The 21,981-nt window shown below is 42.5% G+C and overlaps 1 protein-coding gene across 4 annotated transcripts in view; it reads left to right on the top strand.

Annotated features, from left to right (window-relative positions):
• LOC139247338 (killer cell immunoglobulin-like receptor 3DL1) overlaps nt 1-21,981 on the top strand; it is a 91,222-nt gene that overhangs the window by 67,000 nt on the left and 2,241 nt on the right. For 3 of the 4 annotated variants that reach the window (XM_070871616.1, XM_070871618.1, XM_070871615.1), the window contains 4 exons: nt 9,001-9,028; nt 12,363-12,406; nt 14,984-15,021; nt 18,602-20,734. In XM_070871616.1, coding sequence (XP_070727717.1) covers nt 9,001-9,028; nt 12,363-12,406; nt 14,984-15,021; nt 18,602-18,739 — 248 coding nt within the window. In that variant the 3' untranslated portion in view covers nt 18,740-20,734. Of the gene's footprint in view, nt 1-9,000; nt 9,029-12,362; nt 12,407-14,983; nt 15,022-18,601; nt 20,735-21,981 lie in introns of those variants that run through there. The other variant, XM_070871614.1, reaches the window with a different exon arrangement.

The following is a 21,981-nucleotide window of genomic DNA, read 5'->3' as shown; positions in this document are numbered from 1 at the left end:
GTCCTGGGGACGGATTTCAATAGGCTCTCCATGTTTCTCTGAAATATGGCTGCCACCGAATGAATGCCAAAGGGCACCTGTTGTAACAAAACAGTCCTATGTGCGTGTTGATGCACGTAAGTTTCTTTGATGATTCAACCAGTTCCTGTATCATGTAGGCCGACATTAGATCCAACTTGGTGACCGATTTTCCCGCGGCTAGCTTTGCAAACAGGTCATCAGTTTTCGGTAGCCAGTACTGATCTCGTTTCGAAACTCAGTTGATCATGACCTTGTAGTCTCCACAAATCCTTACCGTGCCGTCGTACTTTAACAACGGAACAATGAGACTGGCCCATTCATTAAATTCGATCGGTGAGATGATCCCCTCGCATTGTAGCCTGTCCAATTCGAGCTCGATCTTTTCTCTCATCATGTGCGGGACTTCCCTGACTTTGTGATGGATGGGCTTTGCGTCTGGGCCTAGGTAAAACTACATCTTGGCTTGCCTGAAGCTGCCAATTCCCGGTTGAAAAGTGAGGGAAGATTGCTTCGCACTTGAGCACACAAATCATTATCCGCTGATGACAAAGCTTTGATATCGTACAATTTCCATTTTATTTTCTCGAGCCAACTCCTGCCAAATGACGATGCCCGGGATAATCCATAATGGTAGATCATGAACCACTCCCTCGTACGACACTCTTACTGCTGCACTACCAATCACTGGTATGAACTCTTTTGTGTAGATATGCAACTTCGCATTTATCGGACTCAGCTTAGGTCTCTCTCTGCCTTGGTCTCCCACAGCTTTGCGAAAGTCCTCTGGCTCATTATCGATTGACTCACACCCATACCTAATTCTATGGATACCGTCACGCCATTTAATTTTACCTCCATCATTATCGGTTGTCACTTTGTTATGAACGCACGTACAGTATACACTTTCTCCTCGGAGTTCTCAAATGCCTTGGGCTGCATCGCCAGATCCAAACTGGATTGATCACCATCCACATGGTGTGTCGTAGCTCGCTTGCTCTGCTGTGGACACGTCCACTGACGATGCCCTGTCTTCACACACCCTCTGCATACATACTGCCTGAAGCAGCACTGATGGGGACGGTGATTGCCCTGCAACGCCAACACGTTGAACTCTGATTTGTGCCTGATGGAGGGCTTTGAGTGGCTCCCGTTCTCGCATATGCAGTCGAGTGGGCCCTCGATGGCGAAATTTGAGCGGCTCCCGTTCTCATATACGCAGTCGAGTAGGCCTTCAATGGCAAACTTTGATCAGCTCCCGGCTTTGCAGACGCAGTCGAGTAGGCCCTGCCATGTGCAGCTCTGCCGGCCGTCGGTACAATTTTGCACACAGTAATTTCCATGGAGTTCCTGTTTTGTCACAATATCTGCTTCATGCTTTTCTGCATGGACATGCAAGCCTGGGCGATGGTGATGACCTTGCTGAGGTCCAGCATCTCCACAGCCAGCAGATTACTTAAGATCGCCTCGTAGTTGACCCCGATCACGAAAAAGTCAAGCAGCATGTCTTCCAACACAGGCCCAAATTTGCAAGGACCTGCAAGACATCTCAGGTCATCAATAAATGCCGCTACGTCCTGGCCTTCTGGACGAATGTGCGTATAGAAGCGATATCTGGATTTGAGGATTCCTTCCGTGGGTTTAAAGTGTTCCCGAACTAGAGCACACAGTTCTTTGTAATCCTTTTCTGGTGGAAGAGTGGGTGGGAGCAGATTCTTGATGAGTGCATAGGTCGTGGAGCCACAGATGGTGAGAAGAACTGCCCTGCACTTCTCTGCATCCTTGTCTTCGGTTAGGTCGCTTGCCATGAAATACTGGTCAAGACGATCTGTGAAGTCACCCCAATCCTATCCTTCATTGAACCGCTCGAGAATTCCAACAGTACTCGATCATGCTGTGCTCGCCATACTTTTGCGTGGGTATGTATTTGCCTCGTCGCCAGTTATGGTTTATGAAATGATAAAATGAACGACGTACTGTGAGCCAGTGACTAGGTGTAACCTGGACAGTCTTTAATGGTTTCCAGAAGTGACAATACAAAGGTGAAGTTCAGGTTATATACTGGGCCCACGAATTTACCTATGACCCTAGGACATCCGACGTTAGTGCTCTCTGGTGGTGGGCAGACCTTGTGTACATACATTACATTCTGCCGTGTAAAGATGGCGGTGAATTTAAATCAAATTCTGTAACAACTAAATTATTTCTTAACACCAGGTTACGCCCCCACTGCTGTTGAACATTGGAGCTAATTTGGAGCTATTGGGGGTAATTTTAACTTTGACTTGGTATCTAATTAATTTTCTTTAATAAATAAACTCCTCCAGCCTTCCACATATTTGCATAAACGTCATGCCCTGTAACAATTTCCTCCAAATTGCCCTGTCCTCATTGAAAGCAGTTCTTTGTTGCGAAATATTGGAAGAATGAAGAAAGGCCACGTGAATCAAAGTGTACAATTCTAAAGGGGGTTGATGACTAGAGAGACCTGGGGGTATGTGTGCACAATCGAAGGCTAGGTTGAGAAAGCGCGTATAAAGCATACGGGACCCTGTGCTTCAAAGATAGGGGAATAAAATACAAAAGCAAAGAAGTTATGATGAACCTTTATACAAGTGGTTCTGCCTCAACTGGGAGCACTTTTTCAAATTATGCACACCGCACTTTAATAAGGATGTGAAAGTCTTAGAGAGGGTGCAGAAAAAGATTTTCAAGAATGATCTTAGGAATGAGGGACTTCATTTAGGTGGATAGACTGGACATGCTGGAATTTTTCTCATTAGATCAGATAACTTTGAGAGGAGATTTGGTAGAGCTGTTGAACATCAAGAGGGGTCTCGACAGAACATATAGAGGTAAACTCTCCTTAATAGCAGAAAGTTCGAGAAGCAGAGGGCACAGATTTAAGGTGATTGACAAACGAACCAGATGCGACAGGAGGAAAATCTTTTTCACCTCGAATGGTTAGGATCTGGAATTAATTGCCTGAAAGGCTGAACATAAGAACATAAGAATTAGGAAGAGAAGTAGGCCATCTAGCCCCTCGAGCCTGCTCCGCCATTCAACAAGATCATGGCTACTCTGGCCGTGGACTCAGCTCCACTTACCCGCACGCTCCCCATAACCTTTAATTCCCTTATTGGTTAAAAATCTATCTATCTGTGCTTTGTAAACATTCAATGAGCTAGCCTCAACTGCTTCCTTGGGCAGAGAATTCCACAGATTCACAACCCTCTGGGAGAAGAAATTCCTCCTCAACTCGGTTTAAATTGTCTCCCCGTATTTTGAGGCTGTGCCCCCTAGTTCTAGTCACCCCGACCAGTGGAAACAACCTCTCTGCCTCTATCTTGTCTATCCCTTTCATTATTTTAAATGTTTCTATAAGATCACCCCTCATCCTTCTGAACTCCAACGAGTAAAACCCAGTCTACTCAATCTATCATCATACAGTAACCCCCTCAATTCCGGAATCAGCCTAGTGAATCGTCTCTGTACCCCTTCCAAAGCTTGTATATCCTTCCTTAAGTAAGGTGACCAAAACTGCACGCAGTACTCCAGGTACGGCCTCACCAATATCCTGTACAATTGCAGCAGGATCTCCCTGCTTTTGTACTCCATCCCTCTCGCAATGAAGGCCAACATTCCATTCGCCTTCCTGATTACCTGCTGCACCTGCAAATTAACTTTTTGGGATTCATGCACAAGGACCCCCAGGTCCCTCTGCACCGCAGCATGTTGTAATTACTCCCCATTCAAATAATATTCCCTTTTACTGTTTTTTTTCCAAAATGGATGACCTTACATTTTCCGACATTGTATTGCATCTGCCAAATCTTCGCCCATTTGCTTAACCTATCTAATTGTCTTTGCAGCCTCTCTGTGTCCTCTAGACAACCCGCTTTCCCACTAATCGTTGTGTCATCTGAAAATTTTGTGACACTACACTCTGTCCCCTCTTCCAGGTCATCTATGTATATTGTAAACGGTTGTGGTCCCAGCACCGATCCCTGTGGCACCAATTTCCAACCCGAAAAGGACCCATTTATCCCGACTCTCTGCTAGACTCTTTCTGTTAGCCAGCCAATTCTCGATCCGTGCTAATACATTTCCTCTGACTCCGCGTACCTTTATCCTCTGCAGTAAACTTTTGTGTGGTACCTTATCGAATGCCTTTTGGAAATCTAAATACACCACATCCCTCGGTACACCTCTATCCACCAGGGTCGCTCGTTATATCCTCAAAGAATTCCAGTAAATTAGTTAAACATGATTTCCCCTTCATGAATCCATGTTGCCTCTGCTTGATTGCACTATTCCTATCTAGATGTCCCGCTATCTCTTCCTTAATGATATCTTCAAGCATTTTCCCCACTACTGATGTTAAACTAACCGGCCTACAGTTACCTGCCTTTTGTCTGCCCCCTTTTTTAAACAGAGGCATTACATTAGCTGCTTTCCAATCCGATGGTACCTCCCCAGAGTGCAGAGAATTTTGGTAGGTTATAATGAATGCATCTGCTATAACTTCCGCCATCTCTTTTAATACCCTGGGATGCATTTCATCAGGACCAGGGGACTTGTCTACCTTGAGTCTCCATTAGCCTGTCCAGCACTACCCCCCCTAGTGATAGTGATTGTCTCAAGGTCCTCCCTTCCCACATTCCCGTGACCAGCAATTTTTGGCATAGTTTTTGTGTCTTCCACTGTGAAGACCGAAGCAAAATAATTGTTTAAGGTCTCAGCCATTTCCACATTTCCCATTATTAAATCCCCCTTCTCATCTTCTAAGGGACCAACATTTACTTTAGTCACTCTTTTCCGTTTTATATATTGGTAAAAGCTTTTACTATCTGTTTTTATGTTTTGCGCAAGTTTACTTTCCTAATCTATCTTTCCTTTCTTTATTGGTTTCTTCGTCATTCTTTTCTATCGTTTAAAATTTTCCCAATCTTCTAGTTTCCCACTAACCTTGGACACCTTATACGCATTGCTTTTGAATTTGATGCTCTACTTTATTTCCTTGGTTATCCACGGCTGGTTATCCCTTCTCTTATCGCCCTCCTTTTTCACTGGAATATAATTTTGTTGAGCACTATGAAAGAGCTCCTTAAAAGACCTCCACTGTTCCTCAATTGTGCCACCATTTAGTCTGTGTGCCCAGTCTACATTAGCCAACTCTACCCTCATCCCACTGTAGCCCCTTTTGTTTAAGCATAGTATGCTCGTTTGAGACACTACTTCCTCACCCTCAATCTGTATTACAAATTCAACCATACTGTGATCACTCATTCCGAGAGGATCTTTTACTGGGAGATCGTTTATTATTCTTGTCTCATTACACAGGACCAGATCTAAGATCGCTTGTTCCCTTGTAGGTTCTGTAACATACTGTTCTAAAAGTCAATCTCGTATGCATTCTATGAATTCCTCCTCAAGGCTACCCCGTGCGATTTGATTTGACCAATCGGTATGTAGGTTAAAATCCCCCATGATTACTGCTGTTCCTTTTTCACATGCCTCCATTATTCCCTTGATTATTGTCCGCCCCACCGTGAAGTTATTATTCGGGGGCCTATAAACTACGCCCGCCAGTGACTTTTTCCCCTTACTATCTCTAATCTCCACCCACAATGAATTAACATTTTGTTCATTAGAGCCAATATCGTCTCTCACAACTGCCCTGATATCATCCTTTATTACCAGAGCTACCCCAACTCCTGTCCCTTCTTGTCTATCTTTTCGAATTGTCAAATACCCCTGTATGTTTAATTCCCAGTCTTGGCCACCCTGCAACCACATTTCTGTTATGGCCACCAAATCATACCCATTTGTAATGATTTGTGCCATCAACTCATTTACTTTATTTTGAATGTTGCGTGTGTTTAGGTAAACTGTTTTAATACTAGTTTTTAAACCATGATTTTTAGTTTTGACCCCTCCTGCAGCCCCTTTATATTCATAGATATTGTCCCTTCCTATCACCTTGTGGTTTATACTTACCCCAGTGCTACTCTGTTCTGTTGCCTCCTGACTTTTGCATTCTTTCTTGGGGTCCTGTTCATCTGAGCTCTCACGCACTCTAACGAGCCCTCTCCTGGGTTTCGAATACTCCTCGCATTGAGACACAGAGCTTTCAGGCTTGCCTTTTTATTACGCTTTGACCCTTTAGAATTTTGCTGTACAGTGGCCCTTTTTGTTTTTTGCCTTGGGTTTCTCTGACCTCCACTTTTACTCATCTCCTTTCTGTCTCTTGCTTGTGTCTCCATTTTGTTTCCCTCTGTCTCGCTGCATTGGTTCCCATCCCCCTGCCATATTAGTTTAACTCCTCCCCAACAGCACTAGAAAACACTCCCCCTAGGACATTGGTTCCGGTCCTGCCCAGGTACAGACCATCCGGTTTGTATTGGTCCCTCCTCCCCCAGAACCGGTTCCAATGCCGCAGGAATTTGAATCCCTCCCTGCTGCACCACTGCTCAAGCCACGTATTTATCTGCGCTATCCTGCGATTCCTACTCTGACTAGCACGTGGCACTGGTAGCAATCCCGAGATTACTACTTTTGAGGCCCTAATTTTAATTTAGCTCCTAGCTCCTTAAATTCGTCTCGTAGGACCTCATCCCTTTTTTTTTATCTATATCGTTGGTACCAATGTGCACCACGACAAGTGGCTGTTCACCCTCGCTTTTCAGAATATCCTGCACCCACTCCGAGACATCCTTGACCCTTGCACCAGGGAGGCAACATACCATCCTGGAGTCTCGGTTGCAGCCACAGAAACACCTATCTATTCCCCTTACAATTAAATCCCTATCACTATCGCTCTCCCACTCTTTTTGCTGCCCTCCTGTGCAGCAGAGCCAGCCACGGTGCCATGAACTTGGCTGCTGCTACCCTCCCCTGATGAGTCACCCCCTCAACATTACTCAAAGCGGTGTATCAGTTTTGCAGGGGGATGACCACAGGGGATGCCTGCACTATCTTCCTTGCACTGCTCTTCCTGCTGGTCTTCCATTCCCTGTCTGGCTGTGGACCCTTCACCTGCAGTAAGGCCAACTCGCTACACGTGCTATTCACGTCATTCTCAGCATCATGGCTGCTCCAGAGTGAATCCACCCGCAGCTCCAATTCCACAACGCGGTCTGTCAGAAGCTGGAGGCGCATAAACCTCCCGCACATGTAGTCGTCAGGGACACCGGAAGTGTCCCTGAGTTCCCACATTGTACAGGAGGATCATATCACGTGACCGAGCTCTCCTGCCATGACTTAACCTTTAGATACACTTAATTTGGCGACAACACTGTAAACAGGTTACTTACTGATATAAAAAAGAAAAAGAAACGCTACTCACCAATCACCAGCCAATCACTTACCCCTTTGGCTGTGACGTCACCTTTTGATTTCTTTCTACATCTTTTTTGCTTTTTCTCCCAGCTGGAGCTGTGCAAGCTGGGCCTTTATAGGCCTCTCCACGCACCCCGGACTCGCGCTGCTCGAACTGCCGCTCCTCCTCTGACGTTGGGCCTTTATAGGCCTCTCCACGCACCCTGGACTCGCGCTCCTCGAACTGCCGCTCCTCCTCCGACTTTGGGCCTTTATAGGCCTCTCCGCGCACGCTGAACTCGCGCTGCTCGAACTGCCGCTCCTCCTCCGACGTTGGGCCTTTATAGTTTGTGGAGGCAGACTCAATTCTGGTTTGCAAAAGGAAATTGAATAAGTACCTAAAGGGAAAAAGTGTAGGGCTGGGTAGTGGGACTAGCTGAAGTGTTCTTGCAGATAACAGTCATGGGTTCGACAGGCAGAATGGCCACCTTCTGTGCTGTAACTACTCTATATATCTGTGATACTATAGAAACATAGGAGCAGGAGGAAGCCATTCAGCCTCTCGAGCCTGTTCCACCATTCAATTTAATCATTTTATCTGTATTTTAACTCAAACTACCTTGCCGAACGAAAGATTATCAAACTCAGTTTTTAAAATTGCAATTGAACTTGCAACAACAGCATTTTGAAGGGAGAGATATTCTCGATTTCTATTACACTTTGAGAGTCACGGCATCAGCTGTAATTTTAAGTTTGTGTCCCCTTGTTCTGGGCTCTCCCTCTAGAGTAAGCAATTGATCTCGATACACCCTATCAAATAATTTAATCATCTTACTCACTTTACTCAGATCACCACTTAAACTTCAACTTCAAGGTAATACAAGCCTAATTTATGAAAGCATTCTTTAACACTCCCCTTTCATTTGTTTTTTATTCGTTCACGGAATGTGGATGTGGCCGGCCAGCCCAGCATTTATTACCTATCCTTACTTTCCCCTGAGAAGGCAGTGATGAGCCGTCTTCTTGAACCGTAAAGGGCAGTTAAGGATCTGTGCGTTTCGAGTCACATTTCGGTGAGACCAGGTAAGCACGGCAGATATTTTAGTGAACCAGATGGATTTTTTACGAAAATCCGGTCGTTACATGGTCAACATTACTGATACCAGATTTTTAACTCCATATTTATTTAATGAAATGAATTTAAGTTCCCCAGCTGCCGTGGAGGGATTTGAACTCACGTCTCTGGATCACTAGTCCACGCTTTTGAATTACCGACGAAGTGTCATAGACCTCAAATGTTAACTCTGTTTCTCTCTCGACAGATGCTGCCTGTCCTGCTGAATATACCAGCATTTAATGTTTTTATCTCTGGATTACTAGCCCAGTAACATAACCACTACACTATGGTACAGCATTAAAGTCAATATTTTGTTAAAAGAATGGGGCGTCTTTATTGGGTTGCCAATTTTATAGCACCCATTGTCCTCCACTCCCAGAGATACAATTACCATGAGAATAAGGCGTGGTATCTCGAGTACAATTTGCTTGCGGGCGTGTTCATCCATCAGAGGTTAATTATTGCTTCTCTGCTAATGCAAAACATTTAAATACCTATGAATTTGACATTAAAAAAAACAATTATCAACTTTCCTTTGATTGCAGCCAAAGCCAGGGAGCACAGAAATGATGCGTGAGTAACAATTAACTTTCGAAATGAGAGTTTGACTTTATGGAATTGCTTTTATTATTCATTAATTCATGGGATGCGGATATTGCTGCTAACGTTAGATTTATTGCCCAGCCCTAATTGTCCTCAAGAAGGTGGTGGTGAGCCGCCTTCCTGAAGACAATTGAGTGGCTTGCTGTAGGCTTGGAGTTACATATGGACCAGACCAGGTAAGGACGGCAGATGACCTGCCCTAAAGGACATTCGTGAACCAATGGCTTTTTACCATAACCCGGTCGATTCATGATCACCATTACTGATACTAGCTTAGTATTGCAGGTTTAGTTAATTGAATTTAAATTCTCCAGCTGCGCTGGTGATTTTCCACTCATGTCTCCGGCTCACTACTCCTGTAACATAACTATTATGCTGCCATGCCCTACATTTAATCAGGGATTTTATTGTAATGCATGTTCAATTTGTGCCTGAATGAAAACGATGTCCTTTTAATGTTTTCTATAGCTTTTTATGCATTGGATTCCATTTTTAATTTTTCCAACTGTGAAGTTATTCCGTCTGCTGGAGGGAATCTAGAACTTGTATTGACAATCGTGACATTAGAGTTGTCCGTTGAGAAGTGAAATCAGGAGGCACATTTTTACACAAAGTAATAGTGGAAATGTGGAATTCTCCTTCACAAAAGGCTGTGGTAGCTAGGGGCAATTAAAGTTTTCAATACTAAGATCGTTAGATTTATGTTAGATACGGATATCAAAAGGTGTGGATCAAAGGCCGGTCAATGGAGTTGAGGGGCAAAGCTGCCGTGATCTAATTGAACAGCGGAATAGGCTGCTGGCACTGAATGACATATTACAGACACAATGGCATAAAACAGCTCAGGATACTCCAAGAATTACAATGTTCCGGATTTCACCCGGCCTATGAAACCATATGCACAGTGTACACTGTCGGAAGTGCCCCACAATTTTCAGGTGTCTACTTGCGCTGCACAAATACCAGAACCTGTGATCAATCAGGTTTCTCCTTGACAGATCCTCCCCATTCGCTGTAAATGAACGTTGGTTGATGCAGGGCGGCGCTATCTGTCGTACTACTGCCCAGTGAATATGCACCAAACCCTTTTTCCTGGTTAAATAAGGTGTAAGAACATGATTTACCAGCGTAAGGTTTTAAATAAATGTTAAAATATATATCTTAAGAATGATTTAGGCATTCACTTACATTTAAAATTAACTTAGGATATTTTTGGCCTGGATAAAAATGTATAGTGTTATTTAAAAAAAAATTAATTAAAGGATAATGTAGTTAGTTTTGAAACTGTGTTCAATTATTTTATTTCAGTGTTTTGAATTTGCGTTTTAAGGGATTGTTATACTTATGGAGATTCTAGTCCAACTCAATCGTCAGTTACCAATCCGATCCATTCAGATCGAATACTCATGTTGCGATCCATTCCAATCTAATCCAATGCAATCCAATAGTCAGATTCCAATCCGATCCAATCCAATCCAATCCAATATGCAGTTTCCAATCCGCTCCAATCGAATCCAATCCAATAGGCAGATTCCAATCCGCTCCACTCCAATCCAATCCAATAGGCAGATTCCAATCCGCTCCAATCCAATCCAATCCAATAGGCAGATTCCAATCCAATCCAATCCAATCCAATCCAATCTAATAGGCAGATGCCAATCCAATCCAATCCAATCCAATCGAATAGGCAGATTCCAATCCGCTCCAATCCAATCCAATCCAATAGGCAGATTCCAATCCACTCCAATCCAATCCAATCCAATAGGCAGATTCCAATCCAATCCAATCCAATCCAACGCAATAGTCAGATTCCAACCCGATCCAATCCAATAGGCAGATTCCAATCCAATCCAATCCAATTCAACGCAATAGTGAAATTCCAATCCGATCCAATCCAATAAAAAGATTCCAATCCGATTCAATCCAATCCAACGCAATAGTTACGGTGCAATCCAATCCAATCGATTCTAATAGATAAGTTCCAATGTTTTCCAATCCAAGTCTCACGAGCCTGTTACTCTATTCAATTAAATAATGGATGATTTGTATCTTAGCTCCATCTACACTCTTTATGCACTTCTCTGACAAAAATCTCAACTTCAGTTCTATGCTTTCCATTAAACTAGCCACAACAGCATTTTTGGCGAGAGAGTCTCTAGATTTCTATTATACTTTGTGTTTTCTGTCATCACTTCTAAACGAACTAGCTCTATTTTGACTTTTTTGCCCCCTTTGTTCTACCCAATTAAACAATGTATTTATTTTAAACACTTCAATTAGATCACCCATTAATCTTCTACATTCAAGGCAATACAAGTCTAATCGTGCAACCTATCTGCGTAATTGAAAACGTTTAGGAAGCCCGAAATACAATAATTCTTCTGTCCGAGAGATTAATGATATCAGGGACTGTAGGTGTTTGATTTGCATGCACGGAGCTTCGGTCCATAGGCGCTTATTTATTAATTGTCGACTGGGGCTAGTCTCAGATTCTGATTTAGAGTAGGATTATTGAATAATAAATTAAAAGTATTGTCGATAAGGTCCAACAGACAACTGCGCTATGGATATTCTATGCCAGGTGAGAACTCCAAATGGTTTTGAGGCAGCAGACGGAGTAAGTTTGGCTTGGCAACTGATTTAGTCTTGCTCTGAAGTCAGCGAGACTTCTAGCTCACACAGACTCCCGAATTACACCCGATCCGATTGTACATTTAATTGAAACCAAGGAACACCCGGTTCACACCAAGCGTTTGGGTTAAAATCGAGACTGTCATCTCACATCCAGGTGCGAGCAGACCTTCAACTTTCTGTTTGAAACCAAGTTTTGCAGGATTAATTATGTATAGTTACACATGGGTCCCCCTGTCAATTTCTCCATTTCTCACAGAGCCACAGATCAGGTTAATGGACTTTTTAGATGAACGTATAAATTTGACTAAACGGCTGAACATACATGTTTACCAGCTTATAGACAAGCTAAGCCCGCAAGAAATGATCAATTTGCTGTAGAAACTGTTTTCTACCATGAAACAAAATATTAAAAATGTAGCAGTTACTTTGGAAAACTCGGCAAGATGGTAAAAACCTGTCGCACCACTGCCTATCTTATTGGATCATGACGTCACTTGATATCGAACAATTAATAGATATCACAATGCTATATAAATGTCCTTTGAGAGTGATCATATATATGGGGAGTCTTTGAATTCGGATTACTGGTTGGGTGACTTGCAATCCATGTTTATGAAACTTCAATAGTAAACCTGTTATTTGCTGAATGACATATCTTTTTTTTATTTAGAGCTAATCTTTGGACCACATTTGGTGACAACATCAGTAATCCGCGTAAGTTTTTTATTATGCCTAATAAGATTTTTAAAAGCATCTGTTAAATTTCGTCTGCACTATATATTTCTAAAGCAGCAGACTACTGTTCACCAGCCATATCGTGCAGGAGCGGATTCCTGCTTCAGTAAGGATCACAGAGAATTGCTTTCTTGATGCAGATTGGAAGTAAAATTACACGTGGACAAACAGGTTTTTTCAGGTTTGCAGGCTATAACTAGTAGGTTACACAACGATCAGTGCTGGGAACTTAGCTATTTACAATCTGTATTAATGACCTATGTAAATGGATCGAGTGTAAAGTTTACAAGTTTGCTGAAGATACAAAGCTAGGTGGGGCAAAAAGCTGTGAGGAGAACACAAAGCGCCTGCAAAAGGATACAGACAGACTGAGTGAGTGGGCAACAAGGTGGCAGATAGAGCATAATGTAGGAAAATGTGAGGTTATTCACTTTGGCAGGAAGAATAGAAAACATGATATTTTTTAAATGGTGAGAAACTTTTAAATATTGGTGTTCAGAGAGATATGGATGTTCTTTTGCAAGAAACAAAGAAAATAAGCATGCAGGTACAACAAGCAATACGGAAAGCAAATAGCATGCATATTGAAAGCTGAGATAGCTAGATCTTTGGAGTTTAGGGGAATCAAGTGATAGGGAGATCGGGCGGGAAAGTGGAGTTGAGGTCGATGCTCAGCCAAAATCTTATTGAATGGTGGAGCAGGCTCGAGGGGCCAAATTACGTTCTCCTGCTCCAGTTCTTATGCTATTATGTTCTTTTGCTGGTCCGAGTAATACATAAGAACGTAAGAAATAAATGCAGGAGTAGGTCATTTGGCCCCTCGAGCCTGCTCCGCATTCAATAAGATCATGCTGATCTGATCTTGGCCTCCACTTTCCTGCATGCCCCCATCATATTTGACTGTCCTCTAGTTCAAGAATCTGTCTATGTCAGCTCTGAATATATTAATGACTCAACCTCCACAGCTCACTGGGGAAGAGAATTCCAAAGATTCACAGGACTATGAGAGACCAAATTCCTCCTCATGTCCGTTTAAAATGGCGACCCCTTATTCTGAAATTTGTCTCCTAGTTCCAGATCACTCCACGAGGGGAAACATCTTCTCTGCATCTACCCTGTCCAGCCCCCTCAGAATCTTATATCTTATATGTTTCAAGCAAATCACCTCCCATTCTTCTAAAACCCAATTACTTGCTAAAGCTGTGTATTTCCTGTACGAGGACGCCCCGATCCCTCTGTATCACAGCATTCTGTCATCTCCAACCATTGAAATAATACTTTGCTTTTCTATTTTTGCTATCAAAGTAGATAAGCTCACATTTTCGCAAATTGTAGTATATCTGCCAAATTTTAGACCATTCACTGAAACGATCTATATTCCTTTATAGACTCTTTGTGTCCTCCTCAAAACTTGCTTTCCCACCTATCGTTGTAACGTCAGCAAATCTGGCCACAATACAGTTGGTCCTTTCATCCAAGTCATTAATATAGATATAATTGTGAAAATGGTGGAGTGTGCCCATTTGGTTGACAATAATCTAATGATAATTGAGATAGATTACAGTTCAGAAGGTAGGGAATCCGTCAATTTCAGGCTGATTGCCAGTCTAGAATATTAATGCAAATGAATTGGTTCAGGGCGATCATCTCAGGCAGCATATATTGATCTAGATTGTGGCTCAAAAATCTGGAAGGTGGAATAAGGACATTACAATTGCAATAGAGCAATTCAATTTGCTGCAAATTTATTGGGAAAGTAAAATGGAAATAAGGGGATAAAAAATTGTTCTTAGGTCTAATAGGAATCATTTTGACTATCGGTGGCAGTGTGAAACGGGCGGTATTACAATATCAGTCTGTTATAGATGTGATAGACAATGACGCACCACGTAATAGTGATAAAGTACCGGATGAGATGATTGGTCCCCCAGCAACCACAACCATCTTTCAATGTTTGAATAGAAAACAAAATCACATGCCGTGAGCAATTAACATCTAATTCGGCATCGCCCATTTTACACAATCACCCGAAGTTAATATTATTGCCGCAGCTAAATTTAAACTTTTGATGATCGCATTAAACAGAAGATATCGAATTCGCTGAACAATATACACCTCGCCTGAGGATGATTTCCATTTACTTCAATTGGAACACAAATCCATAGCGCGGCCAATCGGATATGGACCGATTTGCACTTTTGGTTAAACATTTAAATTACACCCAGTGGCTTCAATACAGAAAATAATTTAGTTCCGAAATGAAACTGGCTTATTCCCGCCAGACGGCTATGGGTAAGTGAAGGAATCATTGCAATTGCAAGATCTTTCTCACGGGTTACATTACATTGAATAGTTAATCGCAGATTGTTTCAGTTACTAATTCCATTAGTAATGTGACCCAATCTTTCATTGATCTACAATGTTGCGGTACCATGCGTTGCATTTATTCTGCGGCACAGGTGACTGGTTGCCAAAAAATGTTGCACCTGTATTTGCTTCTCAACGATAATTCTGTGTGTGCATATTTGAACTAATTGCGCCTCCTTCCCTACACAGAGGCAGTGAACAATAGGTCTTCCTTCAGGTTTTCACAAGTAAGTCTGCCCATATTCAATCATTTATGCAAGAATCAGACTTTTACAAACAAGTACAGGGTACAGGGCCTTGGAATCAATGTCCACATTCCTGAAAGTAGCAGGACAGGCAGATAAAGACTTTAAGAAGGCTTACAGGATACATTCCTTCATTAGCCAATGCATAAAATATAAGAGCAGGGAGGTTATGCTTCAACTGTATAAAACACTAGTTAGGCCACAGCTATATTATGGTGTGCAGTTCAAGTCACCACATTACAATGAAGATGTGATTGCACTGGAGAGGGCGTATGAGGATGTTGCCAGGACTGGAGAGTATTAGCTACGAGGAAAAATAGGCTGGGTTGTCTTATTTCTAAGAGGAGGCTGAGGGAAGACTTGATTGAGATGCATAACAATAAGAGGGGCTAAGATAGAATGGATAAGAATAACTTATTTCCTTCAGCAGAGTATCAGTAAACAGGGGGCATATATTTAAAATCCTGTTAGAGGGGAGATTTGGAGAACTTTGTTCACACAGAGGATGGTGGACGCCTGAAACTCGTTGCCTAAAAGGGTGGTAGAGGCAGATACCTTTATCACTTTAAAAATGATTTGGATGTGAACTTGAAGTGCTGTAACCTACAAGACTACGGACCAAGAACTAGAAAGTGGGATTAGGCTGAGTCGCTCTTTATTGCCGGCCACCTTCTGTGCCATAAATTTCTTTGGTTCTGTAAGTAAAACTTGCGTGTCTTTAAAGAAAGTATTCGATTTCTACGGGGAGATGTGCACTTTGTTCAATTGCTTCATTAATAAGATGTAATACGTCTCTTGAATAATACCTCTCTGGAAACTATGAGCCCTGCTGATATCCGAAAGGCAGATGTTTGACCAGATTGGTGATAATGTGGAACTCGTTGCCACAGGGATTGGTTGACGCAAATAGTACAGATGCATTTAAGGGGAGGCTAGGCAGCCGTATGAGGGAAAGGAAACAGAGGGTTATGCAGATATATTTAAATGAGGAAACATGGAAGGAGACTGCAATGGAGCATAAACGCCAGCATGGACTGGTTGGGCGCCAGTTTGCGTGCCCGAAATCCTATTTAATATTATGCAAGTGTTAATTTATTTTTACAATGTCCTCCTCTGCACTTCTCAAAGCCATACCTCATGTTGAGCTGCCCTCAACCGCTGTCATTCATATGGCCAATTCTCTATGTAACCCTTAGACATATAGTGGCAAAATATTAGAACATAGGGCGTCCTAGTTGAGCCCACTATGTCCTGTTGACATATGGTATACACAAACAGTGCCTCAGTCAATGTTACTGCATAATTTTCAACACCGCCCATTGTGTGATTTCTGCCTCCCTCAAGCCCATTGCTCCGGTTAAGATAAGAAAATTTCGTACAGATGGATCGATTCTCTAATCGTTGCCTCAGCTACGAAGCACCACATAAAATCACTCATGAACACGAGCAGTGTAGAGCAACAGTGCAACTTAAGATGTTACAAAGTAGAACTGAACTAACAGAAAATGGATCTATACCTTGCGCATCTACTACTTTTGTAAATATTAATTTTATAATATATTTCATACTACCCCTGAATTTCTTCTTTCCAAGCAGAACTGGAATTTCCTGCCTAAACGTCTCTGCATCTCTACCTCTCTTTCCTCTTTAAAAGCTACCAGTTTGACCAAGCTTTTAGTCACATGCCCCTATGTCTCCTTTTGTGGCTCGCTGTCAAATGTTTTTGTCTCATAATCTTGTGAAGCGCCTGCAACATTTCACTACATAGAAACATAGAAACATGGAAAATAGGTGCAGGACTAGGACATTCGGCTCTTCGAGCCTGCACCACCATTCAATAAGATCAGGGCTAATCATTCCCGAGGTACCCCTTTCTCGCTTTCTCTCCATACCCCTTGATCACTTTAGCCATAAGGGCCATATCTAACTGCCTCTTGAATATATTCAATGAACTGGCATCAATAACTCTCTGCGGTAGGGAATTCCACAGCTTAACTACTGTCTGAGTGAAGAAGTTTCTCCTCATCTCAGTCCTAAATGGCTTAACCCTTATCCTAAGACGGTGTCCCCTGGTTCTGGACTTCCCCATTATCGGGAACATTCTTCCCGCATCTAACGTGTCCAGTCCCGCCAGAATTTTGTAAGTTTCTATGAGATCCCCTCTCATCCTTCTAACCTCCAGTGTATAAAGGCCCAGTTGATCGAATCTCTCCTCATATGTCAGTCCCGCCATCCCTGGAATCAGCCTGGTGAACCTTCGCTGCACTCCCTCAATAGCAAGAACGTCCTTCCGCAGATTAGGAGACCAAAACTGAACAAAATATTCCAGGTGAGGCCTCACAAAGGCCCTGTACAACTGCAGTAAGACCGCCCTGCTCCTATACTCAAATCCCCTAGCTATTAAGGCCAACATACCATTTGCCTTCTTCACCACCTGCTGGACCTGCATGCCTACTTTCAATGACTGATGAACCATGACCCCGAGGTCTCTTTGCACCTCCGCCTTTCCTAATCTGCCGTCATTCAGATAATATTCTGCGTTCGCGTTTTTGCCCCCGAAGTGCATAACCTCACATTTATCCACATTATACTGCATCTGCCATGCATTTGCCCACTCACCTAACCTATCCAATTCACCTGCAGCCTTTTAGCGTCCTCCTCACTGCTCACACCGTCACCCAGTATAGTGTCGTCTGCAAATTTGGAGATATTACACTGAATTCCTTCATCTAAATCATTAATGTATAGTGTAAAGAGCTGGGGTCCCAGCACTGAGCCCTGCGGTACTCCACTAGTCACTGCCTGCCATTCTGAAAAGGACCCGTTTATCCCGATTCTCTGCTTCCTGCCTGCCACCAGTTCTCTATCCACGTCAATACATTACCCCCAATACCATGTGCTTTGATTGTGCACACCAATCTCTTGTGTGGGACCTTTTGAAAGTCCAAATACACCACATCCACTGGTTCTCCCTTGTCCACTCTACTAGTTACATCCTCAAAAAATTCCAGAAGATTTGTCAAGCATGATTTCTCTTTCATAAATCCATGCTGACTTGGACCGATCCTGTCACTGCTTTCCAAATGCGCTGCTATTTCATCTTTAATAATTGATTCCAACATTTTCCCCACTACTAATGTCAGGCTAACCGGTCTATAATTAGCCGTTTTCTCTCTCCCTTCTTTCTTAAAAAGTGGTTTTACATTAGCTACCCTCCAGCCCATAGGAACTGATCCAGATTCGATAGAGGCGCTTTATAAATACAAGTTGTTTTTGTTGTTGATCGTTTTCTCTTCCTCCTGAAATTAGTTTTAATTCCTATTGAACAAATAAACACCCATGCACGATATATTCATCTTACTTTCTCTCTCTCTCACACACACTGTCTAGTTCGCTCTCTTCTGTCTCATATGCTGACTGCCCTCTCTCAAGTGCAGTATCTCTCTGATGCATTCGCTCTCTTACTCTTTCTATATTTCATTCACTGAAACACAACTTTATATATTAATAAAGACAGGTCTTTGGTGTTGGAAATTATTTATATGTATCTTTTTAACCCCAGGATCTTCAATGCCCAAGGGATGAGGATGAAGGAATAGCTTACTATGCAAATCATAGTACTGAATTTTTGAATGACACGCAACTCTCCCCAAGGGGACTGAATAAAAAGCCTTACTTCGTGACATTTAGAGAGCAGTGAATTGGAACTGCAGGTCTGAAGCAACTCGTGCGGTGAAACTGTAGGTCATCATGTAACCACGAACAGTCTTTTTGTCTCAACATGACATAATTCTCTTACTTTTATTTTGCCAAACAATATATTAAATAGCTTGACTGCTGCTGCTCGGCGATATGGGTTAGACATTGCTCCAACGTTAAACAGATTGTTTTAACTCATGCCCGGTATTCCGTTCTATCATGCATGCCATCCTAATGGGGCGAAGTGAAGGCAAACCATGAAGTAACAATGCTCAAACCTCCACAGCCAAGGCATTGATTGGTAAACCTTGGGCTAATTGTTCAATGTTAATGTATATTTAAATGGCCATCTCGGTAAATGTACCGGACATTGCCGCCTCTATAACTAGTTGTAAATGACAATGGAATGGTCATAGAGACAATTAACACGATTCTGTCCTATCCATCCCCAATAACTGCTTCCTTTCACCTCCATTGTATTAGCTGACTTCACCCCTACCTCGGCCTATCTGCTGCTGAAACGTATAGCTCCAGACTCTACTATTCCAATATTTGCTTGTCTGGACTCTAACCTACCGCCCTCTGTAAAATTTAGTTTGTACAAAGCTGACCGGATCCTTAATCGCAGCAACTCCTATTCACCCTTCTACGCTTGGCTCCACCTGCAGCAACATGTTGACTTTTAAAATTCTGATCTTTGTTTCCAAATCCCTTCACTGCCTTGTCCCTCTCTAACATCCACCAGCCCCAAAACTCGCCTAAAACTCTTCATTCCTCAAAATTTCTCCTTTTGCTCATTCCCGACTTCCTTCACCTGACCATTGGTGGGCATTGTGCTCAGCTGTCTAGCCCGTAAGGTATGGAATTCCCTCTCTCAACATCTCCGCTTCTCTGCCACTCTTTCCTCCTTTATGCCGCTCTTTAAAAAATCGACCTCTTTCTTCAAGATTTTGAACATTTGGCCTAATGTCTCCTTCATCTATTCAGCCTCATTTGTTTGTCTCACAGCGCATAATGTGTATTATAAATGCAACTGTTGATGCTTTCTCGCCCGTTGATAAGGCACTTAACAAATAAAGGCAGCGCCATTAATCGGCATTCGGCCCTTAAACATGTATTAATTTAACAACTTTACAAGGAATTTATGCAACATCTTTATAAATCACTGGTCAGCCTCAACTGGTACATACTGTCCAATTCTGGGCAGCACACTTTAGTGGAATATCAAAGCCTTGGAGAGGATGCAGAAGAAACATCCATAATTAAGGCTTGAAGGACTTCAGGTCTGTGGGAGACTAGAGAAGTTGGGATTGTTCTCATTAGAACAGAGACGGTGCATGTCTGATTTAATGGGGGTGTTTAAGATTATAAGGCGTTCTGGTGGAGCAAGTAATGTAAAACGGTTTCCAATGGCTGGAGGGTCGCTGGTTAGAAAAATTGACATATTTAAGATAATTGCAAAATAACAAACAGTGGAAAATGACGGACAGGAAAATATTAACTGATTCATCAAACCTGCCTTACAATCATGATACCTCGACAATGACTAGGTACTGCCTACCCCCATCTTATTGTCACTTAGCCGGGCAGTACAAACTGGGCCACATAGAGTTACCTGAGGCTGTGACTGCCCTCTCTGGTAGACGGAAATGGTCCCATGATATCCTTCAAAACAGAACAGGGGAGTTCTCCGGGTGGCCTGCCAAGATATCTGTCATCCAATATATAAAAATTAGATTATGTATTATTTATTACCTTGCAGCTTGTGGAGGTGTGCTTTGCGCAAATTGTTTGTCGTGATTCAGCTATTACAACAACGACTATACATCAAAAATACCTCATTGAAACTAAAGCGCTTTGGGAAGGCCTGAGACGTGAAAAGCACTCTGTCTTGCTTTAATAAACTAATGTTCATATGTCGCTATGTGTTGAAAGAGTAATTGAACTCCCTTTGGCCGCTTGAATTTTCTATCTGTTCATTTAAAACGTTATTAACATTTTCTGAAATATTAGTTGGACATTCAAGTGGAGAGATCAATGTAAATATTCTGCTGTTCTACTTTGTGGACGAATCGCAGAGATAGAGGGAGGCAGAGAGATGATTTTAGAGATAGAGGAGGACAGAGTCAGACAGAGAAAGAGGGAGTATAAAGAGTCAGACAGATAGAGAGCGTATATCTTGCCTTCTGGGCTTATTTTGCACTCTATGCCATTGTCAGGTAGGTTTGAAGCCACAATATTTCATGGTCTAGATTGTTTTCTGTTCACGATAATATAGAAACCAAATTAACGTTCAAGATAACTTCATATAACCGTACTTGTTTATGGTGATCCTTCCGACTACAATAGACGGTGATTCGTCAAAATGTCAGAATGCTCAACAAAAATTCCACAGACGCTATAGTGTTCATTTCATTGAATAATTCTACTTATTTGGTATTTTTCAATTCCAGGTATATTGAAGGTGGTAACTTGTACTGTATTTATCAGAGCAAAGATTCAAACTCCTTCCACCCTCTGTAAACTTCACCTCATCCTAAACTTTATGGCCTCGATCATGCACCAATTCTCGCTTAGCTGCCACTCCGGTGCTCGGGCGTAATGTATAGTGAGCGTCTGCTCCATTACTTCCAGTTTTCCATGGGCAAAGTCGGCACCAGATCCAGCAAATCCTCCAGTTTAAAACTCTCACCCTTGGGTTTAACTCCATCCATGGCCTGATCCTTCTCTTGCTCCATAACTCCTCCAGACTTACAATCCTCTGGGAACTCTGCGATACTCCAACTCTGGCCACTTGTGCATCCTGAAATCCATTCTTACCACCATTCGTGGCCATTTTCTTAGCCCTCTGGATTCCAACTCTAGAATACCTTCTATAAATCCGCCTTTCCATTTCCTTCAAGGTCCTCCTTAAATCCAACCTCCTTGAACAGGCCCTTCCTAATATCTCATAGCTGGGCTTCGATTTTATCATCATCACCCCTGTTTTTGCTGACAATCATTTTCTGTGATTGGCAATGCATTGATTTTAATAGGCTAATTATATTTTTTCAAATCCCTCCATAACCTCGCACTCTCCCTATTTCTGTAACCTTCTCCAGCTTATAAATCACTTCCTCGTGTTCAACTGTCTCCATGACCCTCGCCACTTCCCTATGTCTGTAACCTTCTCCAGCCCTACAATTATCATCCTCGTGTTCAATTACCTCCATGGTCATCATCACGATCCTATCTCTGTAATCT

The sequence above is a fragment of the Pristiophorus japonicus genome, unplaced genomic scaffold, assembly GCF_044704955.1.
Source record: "Pristiophorus japonicus isolate sPriJap1 unplaced genomic scaffold, sPriJap1.hap1 HAP1_SCAFFOLD_270, whole genome shotgun sequence".
NCBI classification, from domain to species: Eukaryota; Metazoa; Chordata; class Chondrichthyes; family Pristiophoridae; genus Pristiophorus; species Pristiophorus japonicus.
Note: the sequence above shows the minus strand (reverse complement) of the source record. Positions and strands in the feature narration are given on the sequence as shown.